The sequence below is a fragment of the Mirounga leonina genome, unplaced genomic scaffold, assembly GCF_011800145.1.
Source record: "Mirounga leonina isolate KUSES-001 unplaced genomic scaffold, KU_Mleo_1.0 Mir_101609, whole genome shotgun sequence".
NCBI classification, from domain to species: Eukaryota; Metazoa; Chordata; class Mammalia; order Carnivora; family Phocidae; genus Mirounga; species Mirounga leonina.
In genome coordinates, this window is record NW_023270164.1 from 14,792,692 (window position 1) to 14,811,978 (window position 19,287).

A 19,287-nucleotide genomic window follows, 5' to 3' on the forward strand; every position below is an offset into this window, starting at 1 on the left:
TATATATATATATATATATATATATATATATATATATATATATTCTGTATGTAATTCAGTTTACATTTTCATAATAGCCACCATGTGTTAGGTCTTGAGCTAGGCATATTCATACAGGTTATCTCATTAAATCTTCAAGATATTACCAGCTAGGGTTCATAGTGTCAGTTTTACAGAGAAGGAAACTAAGTCCCAGAGAGCTGAAGTGACTTGAGTGATTTGTCCAGGGTGGTACAAGCAGAGCCAGTGTTGGACATAGGAAGAGGAGAAGCCTCAGGCCCCACCCTTGGGTTGCTCCTGGCCTGATTGAGAGATGAAACTCCTGCCTGGAAGACAGTGAAAGACAAGCCCAGGACTCAGGGTGACCATTGGCTAGTGGGTCAGGCTGTCACTACAGGTGAGGGTTTTAGGGGGCCTTCCTGGAATAGATAGGGTAAGGAAACAAACATCTGGTGACCCTGGACCTTCCTTCTCTCTGATGATACAGATTAATAACTTGAATGTGGACGAGAACAGCAGTGGGGATCAGAGGCGGGCCCCACTGGCTACAGGGACGTGGAGGTCTGCACCGGTTCCAGTTACCACTCAGAGCCCACCTGGCGCACCCCCTAATGTGCTCTGGCAGACCCCATTGGCCTGGCAGAACCCATCAGGCTGGCAAAACCAGCCAGCCAGGCAGACCCCACCAGCACGTCAGAGCCCCCCAGCTAGGCAGACCCCACCAGCCTGGCAAAACCCAGTTGCTTGGCAGAACCCAGTGATCTGGCCGAACCCAGTGATCTGGCAGAATCCAGTGATCTGGCCGAACCCCATTGTCTGGCCTGGTCCAGTTGTCTGGCCGAACCCACTGGCCTGGCAGAATCCACCTGGATGGCAGACCCCACCTGGATGGCAGAACCCACCAGGCTGGCAGGGTCCTCCAGATTGGCAAGGCCCTCCTGACTGGCCTCTACCACCTGACTGGCCTCTACCACCTGATTGGCCACTCCCCACTGACTGGCCACTCCCACCTGACTGGATCCCCACTGATTGGCCAGTTCCACCTGACTGGCAGAACCTGCGACCCTCACCAAACCTGCGCCCCTCTCCCAATTCGCGTGCCTCACAGAACCTGGGTGCCTCACAGCCCAGAGATGTGGCCCTTCTTCAGGAAAGAGTAAGAACTGTTATTCCCAGTTATTTTTTCCTCTCTTCCTCCTGTCATTGTCGTCCTTCTATCTATAATTCAATCAGGTTTCCTGTAAATATCTTAATAACTTTAATGATTTCCTTTTCCCCTCCCAGGCAAATAAGTTGGTCAAGTACCTGATGCTTAAAGATTATACCAAGGTGCCCATCAAGCGCTCAGGTAGGCATCCAGTGCTCTCCCCTAGCACTCTGCCCTTTCCCTCACCCCATGCTCTGTGGACATCCCTTTGCTTATATGTCCCCTCTCCTTCAGTCCCCTCTTTCTGTAGCTGATTGTTTTTCAGCCTTGAGGGCCCTGACTGTGTTCCCTTTAGCGGGACTGGCAAAGGGGTTATAGCTCTGTGGCTCCTGCTCAGCTCAGGTACTCTGTTCTCTCTCCTACAGAGATGCTGAGGGATATCATCCGTGAATACACTGATGTTTATCCAGAAATCATTGAACGTGCATGCTTTGTCCTGGAGAAGGTGAGAAGACAGCCCCGAGGAACAGGAATAATGAGGGAAGGTTTTGATATCAAAGATTCATGGGATTCCTACTGGGAGTTTAGAGCTGAAGTCTCACAGGGAGGTGAGCAACTGAGTATGAGTAGCTGGTGCTAGATATTGTAATTTCATAGTCTATTTTCTTGTCCCTGTAGAAATTTGGGATTCAACTGAAGGAGATTGACAAAGAAGAACACCTGTATATTCTCATCAGTACCCCCGAGTCCCTGGCTGGCATACTGGGAACGTAAGATGGGAAAAGAGGTGGAACATTGCCTTTCTCAGTGGTGCTTTTTTCCCCGGGAGTGTCAAGTAGGTCAGGGTCCAAGATTCAGGACCACATACCAGGTCATTGTCAGAACTGAGGTACAATTACCCCCTTGCTGAGGAATACTGGGAAAGCTAGATGGATAAGCTGCCTGGGGTGTCTCGTACAAATGGCTGAAAATATTTTTTTTGTACTCCTTCAGGACCAAAGACACACCCAAGCTGGGCCTCCTCTTAGTGATCTTGGGCGTCATCTTCATGAATGGCAACCGAGCCAGTGAAGGTGAGTGGCTGGACCTGCAGCTGGGGGTCGGCTACAGCCTGATTTCCATGCTCATTTTCCGTCCCTTGTCTCCCCTTGCCTCCCATTGCAGCTGTCCTCTGGGAGGCACTACGCAAGATGGGACTGCGTCCTGGGTATGATTGGGCTCTCTCATCTCTTGCCTGTTTATATCATCCTTTGGCAACAGAGGATGGTCCCAGGACTGCATCAGCCTGGTGGTCTAGGGGAATTGGTTTGGGGAGGTACAGAGCCCAAGGATGTGACCTGGGTGGATGGGCAAATAGTTCTAAACTCTATGCCTCTTCTCTCATCTCTGACCTCTGTGCTAGAAAGCGCTTTTCTTTGGGCAGTGTCATGGTCTCTGATTATGGGTTTCTTTTTTATTCTATCAGGGTGAGACATCCTCTTCTTGGAGATCTGAGGAAACTTCTCACTTACGAGTTTGTAAAGCAAAAGTAAGTGATATCTAAGGGGTTTTGTCTGGTCCTCATGAGTTCTATGTGCTGGTCAGCCTCGGACAGTCCTTCCTATGCTCATTTCTTAAATTATACATATACATTCACATAGAAAAACACATACGTACTTGGAAGTGCTTATTGAGTATCTCTGCTTGTGGTTGGATTTTTCTTCAGTATAGTTAGTTATCTTGCAAGTAAAGCCTGCCCACTATCCCCACAGTAGGCATTTCCAATGCTGAGATTTACACTGCACAGTAACCATTGCAATGGGCCAACTGTGGCTCAGTAACAAGATTACAAGAACGTGGAGCTAGAGCTGTGACACAAGGGGTGAGATTAAGCATTGTCCTTTCTGTGACCTTATATAAGCCACTCTGCACTTCCAGGTGACTGCTTAATGTAGAAGCACTGGTATAGGAATTTGAAGACCTGGCTGTTAGAATATAATTAAGCTAGGTTTATGGGGCACCTGGGTGGCTCAGTTGGTTAGGCATCTGACTCTTGATCTCAGCTCAGGTGTTGATCTCAGGGTCGTGTGTTCAAGCCCCACGCTGGGCTTCACATTGGACATGGAGGCTACTTAAAAAAATATATATAAATAAATTTTTAAAAAGAATAGAATTAAGCTAGGTTTAGGAATGAGTTTGGGGTGGTTGCTACCTGAAATTGGGGGTGTCAAATATAGTATGATGCACTGTTGGACTACCATTCTTGTCTGGGTAGAAACAAAGACCTTTCTGCTCTATAAGGTACCTGGATTACAGACGAGTGCCCAACAGCAACCCTCCTGAGTATGAGTTCCTCTGGGGCCTCCGTTCCTACCATGAAACTAGCAAGATGAAAGTGCTGAGATTCATTGCAGAGGTAATAGGGGAACTGCTCCAGACTTGATAGGTCAAGGGATGAGGTATGACTGGCTGGGAAAGGTCCAGAGCAGGAATAAGACCTTGGATATTGCACACGTTAGGTGCTGCATTCCTGGTGATATTTATTGTTGATGTTATGTAAACAGTAGCACAAAGTAGGGTACTAAATATATAGCAGGTGCTTTATAAATATTAGCTCCTACTATTACAGATTTTGTTTTATTTTCTTCCTCTCAGGTTCAGAAAAGAGATCCTCGTGACTGGACTGCGCAGTTCATGGAGGCTGCAGATGAGGCCTTGGATGCTCTGGACGCTGCTGCAGCTGAGGCTGAGGCCCGGGCTGAGGCGAGAACCCGCATGGGGATTGGAGATGAAGCCGTATCTGGGCCCTGGAGCTGGGATGACATTGAATTTGAGCTGCTGACCTGGGATGAGGAAGGAGATTTTGGCGATCCCTGGTCTAGAATCCCCTTTACCTTCTGGGCCAGATACCACCAGAATGCCCGCTCCAGATTTCCTCAGACCTTCGCTGGCCCCATTATTGGTCCTGGTGGTACAGCCAGTGCCAACTTCGCTGCCAACTTTGGTGCCATTGGTTTCTTCTGGGTTGAGTGAGATGTTGGGTAGGTATATCACTTTGGTTTTGGCAGCTAGGGTTATTGGGAGATATAGGGTCTGTGGGAATGTATTTATATGCACAGTCTGGGAGTCCTAGGGACACCCGTGGTGGGGAGATGAGGAAAGTATAGGAAAGCACTATTTGGTATTTATATTTCTTACTGCTTGAAATATATCATTGATTGTTAATTTTTTTTTCTTATGTCCACAGATATTGCTAATCAGTTGCAATAGTCTTTCCCCTGAGTGAGGCTGAAGCCTCAGATTCCTTCTAAACACAGCTATCTAGAGAGCCACATCCTGTTGATTGAAAGTGGCATGCAAGATAAATTTATTTGCTGTTCCTTGTCTGTTGCTTTTTTCCCCCTTGTGTGCTGTCAAGTTTTGGTATCAGAAATAAACGTTGAAACTGCAAAGTGAAGTGGATGTGCTCTCTGCTTTTTTCCATGTTGGGGAGAGATCAGCTTGTTTATATGGGAAAGAGAGGGCTTCAATTCTAGCCTGAGGGGCAGATGAGCTTTCAACTGGTAAAAATATGGGTAGATCCTGTTAATGGATTGGAAAACAAAGGAGGAAGTAATCAACACAAATGTTAATGAGGTCCAATAACTAGTATGGTTTACTTTATAAATATTACTTAAGTGACTCATGTGATAGACATGCTGCTAGGTGTCCTGGAGTGACATTAAATGAGATGAAATAATGGGAGAGGGTGTAGGTGGTCAGATAGTTGCATTTAAGAAGACAGAGGAGGTAAAACTCCAGCTAATGACAAGGTCCAGAGAGTGGGTAGTTGAAGGTGAGGGAAAATAACTGTTCCTGGAGATGATGTCCCTGGGATCCCAGGGTGTTGGTTGTATTATCCATGTGGAAAGTGAAATAACTCCAGGATGGGGGCAGGAGTAGGAGCAGAGAGCACTATGATCCAGGTACTGGAGTTTCCTGTGTGAGAAAAAAATCTCATACCCTTAGCCACACTGTCCATAAAGAGAGGGTTCACGAGGCCCCCCTTTTCATCTCTGGAAATGCTACCCAGGAACCTGTCCCTCTAGAAAGCCCTCACAATTCCCCATCCCAACAGGACCAGGGCCTCATCACAGAGACAAGTTTTTATGGATAGTGAAGGAGACCTCACATTGGCCTCTTCTCCCCTCCTGCAAGGAGAAAGAGTAACCTTTGTTGCTTAGAGAACAAAAATTGAGAAAGTAAGACAAGGCTTTGTGTAAAGCTAGACTGCCTTGTGACTGAAAAAGGACCCGACTTGAGCTGCTGAGATCTTCAATGGAGCTCTCAGGATGAAATTAGGCTAAGCCATAACTTCTTCAGAGGCTTGGTGGTACCTAAGCATGTGGGCAAGGGCAGAAACAGGAGCTCCCAGGGTAGAAAAAAACAAGAGCAAAGGCAATTTAGCCTCCTGGGAAGGGCTCAGTAATGGGCAGGGATGGTGTCCAGGGCTTCTTCAGGTTCTGGAGTGATGTCAACATTCTGAGGGGAGAGAGCCCAGGATTAATAGGAAGGAGCCAGCACTGTGGAGCCCCAGCCCCTCCCCTGCCTCCTGTCCTCACTGCCAGGCTCCCCTCCTTCAGCCAGGCCTGGATCCTGACCCTTTTCTCAGACAAGCCTCTGGGGAATCTCAACCTGAGGACTTAGGGGTAGGTGTTGCTCTAGCCCTGCATCTCTATGGCACCTCAGCCCTGGGCCATGGTTCCTGCATTTCTGGGTGCTGGTTATTCTCCTTGTTGGTATGAAACACCCAAGCTCTGTGGGATTGGGGCGGCCTTTCTGTGCAGGTGGGTGCTTTCACCATGTGCCAGCTTAGGCCACAGAGTCCCTCACCTACCTCAGGTTTCTCCCAGTGTATGTTAATGGCTCCCACATTCAGGTAGATGGACTCCACTTTACAGTCTCAGAAAAGAATGACCTGCCCATCTATAAGCTCCCCAAGGTAAGTACAGGTCTTCCTTGAAGTGTCATTCGCCCCTCACCCCCAGCTCCACACTGTGTGCAGATTGTGACTGTTATGTAGGGAGGGGAATGTAGACCAGCTGTGTGTTGTATGGGGAAGACACCAGGTCTAAGAGACGCCAATGGGATGTTCTCCCAGCTGCCCCTAATAGTCTCAGACTTCTCTGAGCCTCAGTTCTCAACTTCAAATGTGAAGATGAGAATAGATGATCTCTGGGGACTCCCCCAACTCTTGTGCTCTGTGAGACAGCAGTCTATATAATAGTGATGGAGCTCTGTGGATCTTCTAAGCTGTGTTAGGTGCTGAAGTGGTGGAGGAGTCTCGGGGCAATCAGTTCCAGGTAAAGTTTATTTAAAGAAATATGTGGTTATGGCAACACCAGAGGTGTGGAAGGCCACAAGGGAATTCTGGAAGCCTAAAGAGAGGAAAGGTATCATTGGAGCCCGGGAATGGCAGAAAGGCCCAATACCCATGGAATCCCCCTTAACTTCATCCCTGTGGATTGCACCCTACTCTGGTCTTTAGTGCACTGTCTGCCCTTTTCACACCCCAGAAGAGATTTGATTCTGTCCCTTCCTTGCTCACAAAATTCTAGTGCAATGTGGACAGTTGGCAAAATCTACTGAATAAGGTATTTAAATTAGATAATAGCATTATATCAGTGTTAGTGGTCTGATTTTGATTATTGTACTGTTCTGTAAGAGAATGCCTTTGTACCTTACACTCAAAATATTTTAAAAATGTGTGTGTGTGTGTAGAGAGAGAGAGAGAGAAAGGATAAAATAAATACAATAAATGTTAACATTGGTGAATCTAGGTTAAGTGTATACAGGAAGTATTTTTACTATTCTTGCAACTTTTTATTAGAGAAAGAGCAAGAGAGAGAAAGAGAGAGCCCAAGTAGGGGGAGCGGCAGGCAGAGGGAGAAGCAGGCTCCCGGCTGAGTAAGGAACCTGATACAGGACTTGATCCCAGGGCCCTGGGATCATGACCTGAGCCGAAGGCAGACCCTTAACTGACTGAGCCACCCAGGCATCCCTCTTGCAACTTTTTTGTAAGTCTTATATAAGAATAACAAAAAATAAAAATTATTTTTATTTTAACAAATATTCATTAAAGTTTACTTATCCATCTATACACACTTCCTGCCATTGCACCCTTTGGAAAAATGGCATTGTAACATGATGCAGTTATTCTTCATGCAAACAAAAGTGCCTTCACTCCTCTCTAAAGAGAAAAAAACCTAAGTTTCATAAGTTGTTGCATCCAGATCCAAGCCCAGGGATAATGGTTCATCCCAATTAGCAGAGATTTTGAATGAAGACATTCGGGGAAATGGACACAAAACAGATTTAGGGAAATGGTATATGAACTTCTTGGGACTGGTCAGGAGCATGAGACTTATGTTGGATTTGAATACTCACCAAAAGGCTCTCTCAGTAATCAGGTGAGCAATACGACCTACTCAGTGGTGGTCAGTAGGCCTCTTTATTCAGCTACTCCTGTGCTTGCTCAATGGGCACCTGTACAAAGTGGTCACAGTAGCATGAGCAGAGGCTATGTATGGCCTCAGCAACATGGTTTCCCCTCACAAAGGCTGATATGACCACCCTCCTACCAGTTGCTGAATGCCCAACTTGGCAACACTAACTATACTGAGTTTCGGATATGTACCAATCTCAAGAGGACCAGTCAGGTACCTGGGAGAATGATAATTAATTTGGACCAATTATATCATGAAGAAGTCACTTGGCTTTATAATTTCTCTGGAATAAATGAGTATCTTTGATACAGATTTGCCTTTTCTGCCTGCAGTACTTCTGTCAGCACCACCATCTGTGATCTTACAGATGTGAAATTTCATACAATGTTGCTTCTGGTCAAGGGACTCACTTTAAAACCCAAAGTGTGGTGATTGGTTTACACCCATGGAATTCACTGGTTTTATCATGCACTGCACCACTCAGAAAAAAGTTGTCCTTATACAATGGAATAATGACTCTATTGCAGACAGTTATGCCACCATTCAAGAGACAACACTTAATGTGTTAGAGGTGCTGTCCTACAATATATAGTATATATTCTAAACTAGTCACCAACATATATAATGCCATCTAGTCAACAACCAGGATTCCTAGGTCTAAGAATTAAATGATGAAAGTTAGAGTTGTTCCTAAAGACATATTCACAAAATGTTTTGTTTGTGGTCCCTATAATTTTGGGTTCTACCAGGTTAGAATTTTTAGTACCCAAGCAAGGCATGTTTCTATCACGTTACTCAACAATGATTCCATTGATTTGGAAGTTGAGATGTCCACCTGGCAGTTTTGGAATCATCATGCCAATGGACAAATAGGTAAAAATGGGGGCTTTTGTACTGGCTAAGATGATTGATTTCAATTTTCATGAGAAAGTAGGGTTGCTGCTACATAATGGGGGTAGAAAGGAGTGTGTCTGGAGGGTAGGAGATCTTCTAGGTCCTTTGTCACATCCCAAAGTGGTTAAAATTATTAGGCTACTACAGCAACCTCATACATGCAAGGCTACCAATCCCTCAGACTATACACATGAATAAATGTTTGAATCATTTTTCTAGGTAAAGAGCCCATCTGACTGAGATGAGAAAACATGATGTGGAGAGTAAAGAAAAAGAGTTTATACCAATTTTGACCTGGTAACTAGTTTTAGAAATGAAGACTACAGTAGTTACTCATATTTTATTTTTTATAATATGCATATATTTATATATTTTAATGTGTCCCATTTTATTTCTCTTTTACCTACTATTTTATATATGGTGAATTGGTGACAGTTGAGTTTTTTATTTATCCGCCTTATTACAAAATATTGATACAGCATTCATTTGAACTAGAGGAAGAATGGATGTCATCTGAAGATCCTAAACTTGAACCTAGATGCTACGATTGATAAGACTTTGTTTATCTCCATTTAGGGATGACTGAATGCATTTTGCTTATATGAAGAATAGTTGCCTATTGTCATTTTTCCAAAGTATGGGATAGCAAAAGTATGTGCAGATATTGAACAAACGTACGGTAGTGAATCTCTCTCTTGTTGCTATCCATTTATCTTTCCTAATGGCACTCAATTTCCTTTTAGGTAATACAGTTCCCCCATTTTTGTAGTAGATGAAACTGTGGTAGATAGAATTCAGGGATGGCCTACAAGATCCCCATCCCTTGGTTACATATACCTTTTCACCATTATTCAATAAAACGCTAATCTAGATGCTGCTGTGAAGGGATTTTCCACATGTAATTAAGGTCCCAAATCAGTTTAACTTAAAATACGGAAATCGTCTTAGGTGGGCCTGACCTAATCAGGTGAGACCTTAGAGGGGACTGCACTCTCCTGGCAAGAAATATTTGAAGAGCGAGAGGGATTTGATGCATGAAAATTCTCTATTCCTGGATTTGAAGGTGGAGGCTATATTGCAAAGAATATGGGTGGCCTCTATGAACTAAGTGAGGCCTTTAGCAGATAGCCAGCAAAGAAACAATGACATCAGACCTACAGATGCAAAGACAGGAGTTCTGCCAACAATCTGAATAGCTTGGAAGTGGATTCTTCCCCAGAGGCTCCAGAAAGGAATGTAGCCCTGCCAACCCCTTGATTTCAGGCTTGCCTGAACAGAGAAACCAGTCAAACCATGCCCAGACTTCTGACCTACAATTATTATGAGATAATAAATGGATTTTGTTTTAGCCACTCAAGTTGTGGTCATTTGTTGTGCATTAATAGAAAACTAATATGTAGTCTTTGTGAGATGACATGTCCAGATGCTTGCCTCCCCCTATTGAAACAGAGTAAGCCAGATTCTTTCTCTCCTTGTTCTGGTATTGCCAAGGGGGCAGGCATACAATCTACTCTTACTCAATCACATGCCCTTTTGTTGGACTTTGAAACTTAAGTGATTGACACAGGAGTGAAAAAGAATGGCTTATGGGGATTTTATCCCCAGAACAGAAGCCTGATCAGATAATTCCTATCTTTGTGCTTCCTATCCAGTTCTCAAGTTACTTTCTTCAGTCACCCTTCAGTTCTGTGAGTCTCTGACATCTTTTTTTTTTTTTAAGATTTTATTTATTTATTTCCAGAGAGAGAGTGAGAGAAAGAGAGAGAGCGAGAGCACAACCAGGGGGAGTGGCAGGCCGAGAGAGAAGCAGGCTCCCCGCCGAGTGAGGAGCCCAACTCGGGACTTGATCCCAGGACCCTGGGATCTTGACCCGAGCCAAAGGCAGACGCTTAACCGACTGAGCCACCCAGGTGTCCCTGAGTCTCTTTCCAGTAACATCGATTTATTTACATTGGCAAGAAAAACTTCCTGTTGCTAATGACCAATAGTGTGTTGGGGCCAGCTTGCACCAGTGTGCACTTTGTCCCGCCTTTTTACATTCAGTGAAATTGGTAACTTGAAATTGGCCATGGCGGGATTATTTACTCCATGAAAAGTGGCAACGACTACCAATCAACAATTTGTTTTGTTTTGTTTTGAAAACCAGTTGTTTACCATTTACCAGCATGCTATTGCTTACAATCAAAATCATAAATGATGGAACATGTGAGTGTGTGGAAAAGGCTGGGATAATGTGAGCTCTAGGAGGACAGAGGCAGCAGGGTGTTGTAGAAAGAATTTGTATGTTGCCATCAGAGAGCCCTGGCTTCTAATTCTGAACCCCTCAGTGTGTGATTTGGGGCAAGTATTTTCTCCTCTCTGTGCCTTAGTTTACTCATCTATGAAAGTATATGAGGAAAATAAAGTACTTGGGGGGAAAACAGCACTTAGTGTTTATGAAATTTCTATGCACTCTCCTACATTTCTCAGCCACATTGCAGTTTTGTTGGGGTCTATTGATATTGACTACCAATGAAAAGTAGTCATATATGCACTTCCAGGACTACACCTAAGAGCTCATATTATCTTCAAACTATTGTGTGCCCAGCAGAGTCCAAGGGGGGAGGTTCTCTGGGTGGATAGCCAGATGTCCTGGTGGAGGTGAAACTGGTGGTAGTAGAATGAGACAGGGAAAGACTGGAATGGCCTTTAAATCTGGGTCTGCCTCTTACTTTCTCTGTCTCTGCTAGTGTACCCAGCTTTACAAAAGGGCTCACATGCAGAAGGAGTTGATTTTAATATTTCTTTCAGAGTGGAGGGGGTAAGTGAAAGACATAGACAGACTAGATTGGGAGACCTAGTCCAAAGGTGACCAGAGGGACAAGTGTAGATTGGGACCAGGTTCAAGAAAAGCTTCAAAGATCAGACTGAACAATTTAGACTCTCTTCTGGGGCATTAGCCATGCACACGATGTCATTTTTTTCACCCACTAGTTTTAGTATCCATTGATGATTCTTACCTCATTCAATTATTACCATGCTTATTGTCCAGAGATGACTTTCTATTTTCATCACTCTTTCTACTTTCTAAAGGTTGGATTTCTATGGCGATTATTTTTTGCTATAAAGAAATTTCTTTACCTTCCCATGTAAGAATGCATATAAGCATGTATGTGTATCAGTGTTGACTCACTGATATTGTTCTATTCAATGTGTTATAATCCTTTACTAAGATTAATTATTTAGATATGATAATAGTTACAGATTTGGTCAGTAGGAAGCCCTTAAAGTTGACTCCTGAATTCATTTAAAATATTCCCATCATTTTTTTTAAGCATTTCTTATATTTGGCACAGCAAGATATTACAGATTCATCTTGAATGTTTCCTGCCCCAGCTGTCATACATTTCGCCCATGGAGCCCTGGCTTTTATCGGTAGGTAGTAGTGCTTATAAACCAAGATCTGGGTGTTAAATATGCTCACAGCTATTGAGGTATCATTGCTATTAGGCCCTCTCAGAGGACATATCTGGGAGATATATATGTGTATGTATGTGTATGTGAGTGTGCCCACATTTTAATCTACTTTACATCCATATTAAAAACCATGAGTTCATACTATTACTCAAATTACAGTCCAATACAGGATTATTTCAACTTTCTCCTTTCAATAATTGTAAACCCCTTCTCTGACAGTAAGAAACAGCTCCCCTTATCCAACTATGTATATAATTTATTTCTTTACTCAATGCATGTCTACACAGAAATTAGTTTCAGAATTTCTAACCCATGATTCTTCAGGAAAAATCAAATCAACAGCAAAAGCAGCAATTAAACAGAGTTCAAATTTTTTGTGTATTTTTTATTTTAATTCTAGTAAACATACAGTGTTATATTAGCTTCAGATGTACAATATAGTGATTCAATAATTCCTTACATCACCCATTGCTTATCACAACAAGTACACTCCTTAATCCCGATCACATATTTCACCCCCCCACCCACCTCCCCTCTGGTAACCATCTATTTGTTCTCTCTAGTTAAAAGCCTGTTTCTTGATTTCTCTCTCTTTCTCTTTTCCTTTCCTCATTTGTTTCGTTTCTTAAATTCCATATATGAGTGAAATCATATGGTATTTGTCTTTCCCTGACTGACTTATTTTGTTTAGCATAATACTATCTATCCATGTCATCGCAAATGGCAAGATTTCATTCTTTTTTATGGCTGAATAAAATTCCATTGTATATATATACACCACACCTTCTTTATCCATTCATCTGTTGATAGACATTTCAGCTGCTTGTAAACAATGCTGCTATAAACATAGGGGTGCATATATCTTTTTGAGTTAGTGTTTTCATTTTCCTTGGGTAAATATCCAGTAACGGAATTATTGAATCATATGGTAGCTCTATTTTTAACTCTTTGAGGAACCCCCATACTGTTTTCCAAAGTGGCTGCACCAGTTTGCATTCCCACAAACAGTACAAGAGGCTTCCTTTTTCTCCACATCATTGCCAACACTTGTTTTTTCGTGTGTTTTTGATTTCAGTGATTCTGACAGGTGTGAAGTGATATCTCATTGTAGTTTTGATTGGCATTTCCCTGATGATCAGTGATGTTGAGCATCTTTTCATGTGTCTGTTGGCCATCTGGATGTCTTCTTTGGAGAAATGTCTTTTCATGTCTTCTGTCCATTTTTAATTAGATTATTTGGGTTTTGGGTGTGAGTTGTATATGTTTTTTACAAATTTTGGTTACTATCCATTTATTGGATATGTCATTTGCAAATATCTTCTCCTATTCCGTAGGTTGCCTTTTAGTTATGTTGATTGCTTCCTTCCCTGTGTGTAGCTTTTTATTTTGATGTACTGCCAATAGTTTATTTTTGCTTTTATTTTCCTTGCTTCAGGAGACAGATCTAGAAACTTTGTTATGGACGATGTCAGACAAATTACTGCCTGTGCTCTCTTCTAGGATTTTTATGGTTTCAGGTCTTTAATCCATTTTGAATTTATTATTGTGTATGGTGTAAGAAAGTGGCCCAGTTTCATTCTTCTGCATGTAGCTGTCCAGTTTTCCCAACACCATTTGTTGAAGAGATTTTTTCCCATTGGGTATTCTTTCCTACATTGTGGAAGATTAACTGACCATATAATTCTGGGCTTTCTATTCTCTTCTATTGATTTATGTGTCTTTTTTGTGCCAGTACCATACTGTTTTGATTATTACAGCTTTGTAGTATGACTTGAAGTCTGGAATTGTGAATACCTCCAGTTTTGTTTTTTCTTTTTCAGGATTGCTTTGGCTATTTGGGGTCTTTTGTGGTTCCATACAAATTTTAAGATTATTTGTTCCAGTTCCATGAAAAATGCTGTTGGTATTTTTATAGGAATTGCATTAAATGTGTAGATTGCTTTGGGTAGTACAAACATTTTAACAATATGCGTTCTTCCAAACTATGAGCATGGACTGTCTTTCCATTTCTTTTTGTCCTTTTCAATTTCTTTCATCAGTGTTTTATAGTTTTCAGAGTACAGATCTTTTACCTGTTTGGTTAGGATTATTCCTAGGTACTTTATTATTTTGGGTGTAATTGAAAATGGGATTGTTTTCTTAATTTCTCTTTCTGCTACTTCATTATTAGTGTATAGAAATGCAACAGGTTTCTGCACATTGATTTTGTATCCTGAAAATTTACTGAATTCATTTATCACTTCTAGTATTTTTTTGGTGGAGTCTTTAGGGTTTTCTATATAGAGAATCATGTCATCTGCAAATTGTGGCATTTTACTTCTTCCTTCCCAATTTGGATGCCTTTTATTTCTTTTTGTTGTCTGATTGCTGTGGCTAGGACTTCCTGTCCTATGTTGAATAGAAGTGGTGAAAGTGGACATCCTTGTCTTCTCCCTGACCTTAGGGAGAAAGCTCTCAGTTTTTTCCCATTGAGTACGGTGTTGGCTGTGGATTTTTCATATAAGGCCTTTATTATGTTGAGGTATGTTCCCTCTAAACCTACTTTGTTGAGGGTTTTTATCATGAATGGATGTTATACTTTGTCAAATGCTTTTTCTGCATCTATTGAAATTATCATATGGTTCTTATTCTTTTTCTTATTGATGTGTTGTATCATATTGATTGATTTGTGAATATTGAACCACCCTTGCAACCCAGGAGTAAATTCCACCATGGTGAATGATTTTTTAAATGTATTGATGAATTTGGTTTGCTAGTATTTTGTTGAGCATTTCTTTTGCATCTATGCTCATCAGATATATTGACCTGTAGTTCTCTTTTTTTAGTGGTGTCTTTATCTGGTTTTGGTATCAGGGTAATGTTGGTTCCATAGAATGAACTTGGAAGTTTTCCTTCCTCCTCTATTTTTTGTAATAGTTTGAGAAAAAGAAGAATTAACTCTTCTTTAAATGTTTTTAGAATTCCTCTGTGGAGCTAACTGGTCCTGGACTTTTGTTTGTTGGAATTTTTTTTTCTTTATGTTCAATTAGCCAACATATAGTATATCATTAGTTTCAGATGGAGTGTTCAACGATTCATTAGTTGCATATAACACCCAGTGCTCATCACAACACATGCCCTCCTTAATACCCATTACCCAGTTACCCCATCCCCCCACCCCTCTCCCTTCTGTAACCCTCAGTTTGTTTCCCAGAGTCCAGAGTCTCTCATGGTTTGTCTCCCTCTCTGATTTCTTCCCATTCCATTTTCCCTCCCTTCCCCTATGGTCCTCTGTGCTATTCCTTATATTCCATATATAAGTGAAACCATATGATGATTATCTTTCTCTGCTTGACTTATTTCACTTAACATAATCCCCTCCAGTTCCATCCATGTCGATGCAAATGGTGGGTATTCATCCTTTCTGATGGCTGAATAATATTCCATTGTATATATGAACCACATATTCTTTATCCATTCATCTCGGCTCCTTCCACAGTTTGGCTATTGTGGACATTGCTGCTATGAACACTGGGGTGCATGTGCCCCTTCTTTTCACTACATCTGTATCTTTGGGGTAAATACCTAGTAGTGCAATTGCTGGGTCTTAGGGTAGCTCTATTTTTAACATCTTGAGGAACCTCCATACTGTTTTCCAGAGTGACTGTACCAGCTTGCATTCTCACCAACAGTGTAAGAGGGTTCCCCTTTCTTTCTCCACATCCGCGACAACATTTGTTGTTTCCTGTCTTGTTAAGTTTTACCATTCTAACTGGTGTGAGGTGGTATCTCATTGTGGTTTTGATTTGTATTTCCCTGACGGCTAGTGATGTTGAACATTTTTTCGTGTGTCTGTTAGCCATTTGTATGCCTTTTTTGGAGAAGTGTCTGTTCATGTCTTCTGCCCATTTATTCCTAGGTATCTTATGGCTTTTGGTGCAATTGTAAATGGGATTGACTTCTTAATTTCTCTTTCTTCTGTCTCATTGTTAGTGTATAGAAATGCAACTGATTTCTGTGCATTGATTTTATATCCTGCCACATTGCTGAATTCCTGTATGAGTTTCAGCAATTTTGGGGTGGAGTCTTCTGGGTTTTCCACATAAAGTATATGTCATCTGCAAAGAGTGAGTGTTTGACTTCTTTGTTGCCAATTTGAATGCCTTTTATTTCTGTTTGTTGTCTTATAGCCGAGGCTAGGAGTTCTAGTACTATGTTGAACAACAGTGGTGATAGTGAACATCCCTGCTGTGTTCCTGACCTTAGGGGAAAAGCTCTCAGTTTTTGCCCATTGAGAATGGTATTCACTGTGGGCTTTTCATAGATGGCTTTTATGATATTGAGGTATGTTCCCTATATCCATACATTGTGAAGAGTTTTAATCAAGAACAGATGCTGTATTTTGTCAAATGCTTTTTGTGCATCTATTGAGAGGATGCAGAGAGAACCATATGATTCTTGTCTTTTCTTTTTTTAATGTAGTATATCCCGTTGATTAATTTGTGAATGTTGAACCACCCTTGAAGCCCAGGAATAAATCCCACTTGGTCATGGTGAATAATCCTTTTAGTGTGCTGATGGATCCTATTGGCTAGTATCTTGGTGAGAATTTTCGCATCCATGTTCATCAGGGATATTGGTCTGTAATTCTCCTTTTTGGTGGGGTCTTTTTCTGGCTTTGAGACCAAGGTAATGCTGGCCTCATAGAATGAGTGATTGAGTTCAGCTTTCAAAGCATTGTGGTCTGAAAATATCCATGACCTTTTCTGACCAGAGTGCCATGAAAGTAGAAGTCAACCAAAACTAAAAATCTAGAAAGACCACAAATACATGGAGGTTAAACAACATGCTACTAAACATTGAGTGTGCCAACCAAGGAAATCAAAGAAGACATAAAAAATACATGGAAACAAATGAAAATGAAAACACAATGGTCTAAAACTTTTGGGATGTAGCAAAGGCAGTCCTAAGAGAGAAGTATATAGCAATACAGGCCTACCTTAAAAAGCAAGAAAAACCTCAAATAAACAATCTAACCTTACATCTAAAGGAGCTAGAGAAAGAATAACAAATGAAGGGTAAAGCCAACAGAACAAAGGAAATAACAAAGATCAGAGCAGAAATAAATGATAAACTTTAAAAAATAGATCAATGAAACCATGAGCTGGTTCTTTGAAAAAATTAATAAAATTAATTTTATTTTAAAAATTAATTTCACAACCCTGAGTTCATGACCTAAGCCAAAATGAAGAATCAGATGCTTAACCAGCTGAGCCACCTAGGCACCCCACTAACTGGAATTTAAATAAACACTTAAAAAGAACTCTCACCAAATGATAGAACTTCTTCACCTTGTAGAGGATAACTGCAAAGAATCTGCAGCTAACATCATACTTAATGATGAAACATTTAATGCTTTCCCCCTAAGGTCTGGTACAAGGCAAGTATGTCCATTCTCACCACTCCTTTCCAACATACCTTAAATCCTAAGCCAGTGTACTAAGGCAATAAAAGAAATGAAAAGCATACAGATTGTAAAGGAGGAAACAAAATTGTCCCTGTTCTGTGTAGAAAATGTCAATTAATTCTTCAAAAAATGTAAAATAATTAAACTCCTATAATGAATACATGAGGGCTCAAGGTCATAAGTTACAAGGTCAACAAACAAAAATCAATCCTATTTTTATATCCTAACAATGTAAAATTGGAAAATTTAAAAAAGTACTGTGGATATTAGCTTAAACAAACAAACAAAAAGGTACATAGTGTGATGGTCAGTTTTATGTGTCAAATTGCTAGGTTATAGTACTCAGTTATTCAATCAAATACTAATCTATGTTTCACTGTGAAGATATTTTGTAGTTGTGATTAAAGTCTATAATCAGCTAACTTTAAGTAAGAGAGATTATCTTAGATAATCTGGGTGGGTCTGAGATGATCTAGTGAGTTTCAGATACCTGTAGTCAACTATGGTCTGAAAGATGATGATCCTTCCAAGGAATGTCAAAAGGTCAATAGTAGCCTGACCCTAGGTCACAATGCCTATGTCAGTCACTTCACTTCATCTCATCACATAGGCATTTTACCATCTCACATCATCACAAGAAAAAGAGTACAGTACAATAAGATATTTTGAGAGAGACCACAATCACATAACTTTTATTACAGTATATTGTTATAATTATTCTATTTTATTGTTAGTTATTATTGTTAATCTCTTACTGTGTCTAATTCCTAAATTAAACTTTATCATAGGTATGTATAAGAAAAACATAGTATATATAGGGTTCAGTACTATCCATGGTTTCATGCATCTGCTGGAGGTTTAGGAACATATCCCCCACAGATAAGGGGGAAACTACTGTACATGCATTGTACCAGTACCAATTTACTGGTTTTGATATTGTGCTATAGGTGTGTAAAATGTCACCATTGGGAGAAACTGGGTGAGGGATACACAGTAATTGTCTATGATTTTTTTTGTAACTTCCTGTGAATCTATAATTATTTCAAACTAAAAAGTTTTAGAAAAGTTAATGAAAAAATCAAATGCTAGAGAAAATTGGAGCAAATGGAAATCTCATACATTGTTGATGGGAATGCAAAATAATAAAAACAATTTGGAAAATGGCCTGGAAGTTTTTTATAAAGTTAAGCATACATTTGCTATATAACTCAGCAATCACTCTTCTGGGTATTTATCCTTGACAAATTAATTTATGATTAAATGGAAACCTGTACATGAATGTTTCTACCTATTCCATTCAAAATCTGAAAAATCTGTAAACCAGTCAAATGTCCTTCAACAGGTAAATGGATTTTAAAAAATCTTGGGTCAAATTCTTTTATGTCCGGTGATGGGTATTAAGGAGGGCACGTACTGCATGGAGCACTGGGTGTTATATGAAAACAATGGATCGTGGATCACCACATCAAAAACCAATGATGTATTGTATGGTGACTAACATAATATAATAAAAAAACTCTTGGGTCAAAAAATAGAACATACCTCAGCAATTGGGTTGCCTGGGTGGCTCAGTCAGTTAAGCATCTGTCTCCTGGTTTCAGATCAGGTCATGACCTCAGGACCGTGAGATTGAGCCCCGCACAGGATTCATGCTCAGCATGAAGTCTGCTTGGGATTCTTTCCCTCTTTCTCTCCTTCCCCCTTTGCTCCTCCCCCTCCCTCTAAAATAAATAAATAAATAAATAATAAATAAATAAATAGTCTTTTAAAAACGAACACACTTCAGCAATAGAAAGAAGTGAACTATTGACATATGTAATAACTTGGGTGAATCTCAAAAGCATACTTAATCAAAGAAGCCAGTCTGAAGGAGTTACATA

At 40.8% G+C, this 19,287-nt stretch overlaps 1 protein-coding gene across 9 annotated transcripts in view; it reads left to right on the top strand.

Annotated features, from left to right (window-relative positions):
• Window positions 1-4,583, top strand: part of MAGED1 (MAGE family member D1) — a 65,631-nt gene extending 61,048 nt beyond the window's left edge. For all 9 annotated transcript variants that reach the window (XM_035004932.1, XM_035004940.1, XM_035004922.1 and 6 more), the window contains 10 exons: window positions 488-1,156; window positions 1,285-1,348; window positions 1,573-1,652; window positions 1,826-1,917; window positions 2,141-2,220; window positions 2,312-2,354; window positions 2,613-2,675; window positions 3,428-3,542; window positions 3,782-4,167; window positions 4,374-4,583. In XM_035004932.1, coding sequence (XP_034860823.1) covers window positions 488-1,156; window positions 1,285-1,348; window positions 1,573-1,652; window positions 1,826-1,917; window positions 2,141-2,220; window positions 2,312-2,354; window positions 2,613-2,675; window positions 3,428-3,542; window positions 3,782-4,159 — 1,584 coding nt within the window. In that variant the 3' untranslated portion in view covers window positions 4,160-4,167; window positions 4,374-4,583. The remainder of the gene's footprint in view (window positions 1-487; window positions 1,157-1,284; window positions 1,349-1,572; window positions 1,653-1,825; window positions 1,918-2,140; window positions 2,221-2,311; window positions 2,355-2,612; window positions 2,676-3,427; window positions 3,543-3,781; window positions 4,168-4,373) is intronic.
• The last annotated feature ends 14,704 nt before the right edge of the window (window positions 4,584-19,287 follow it).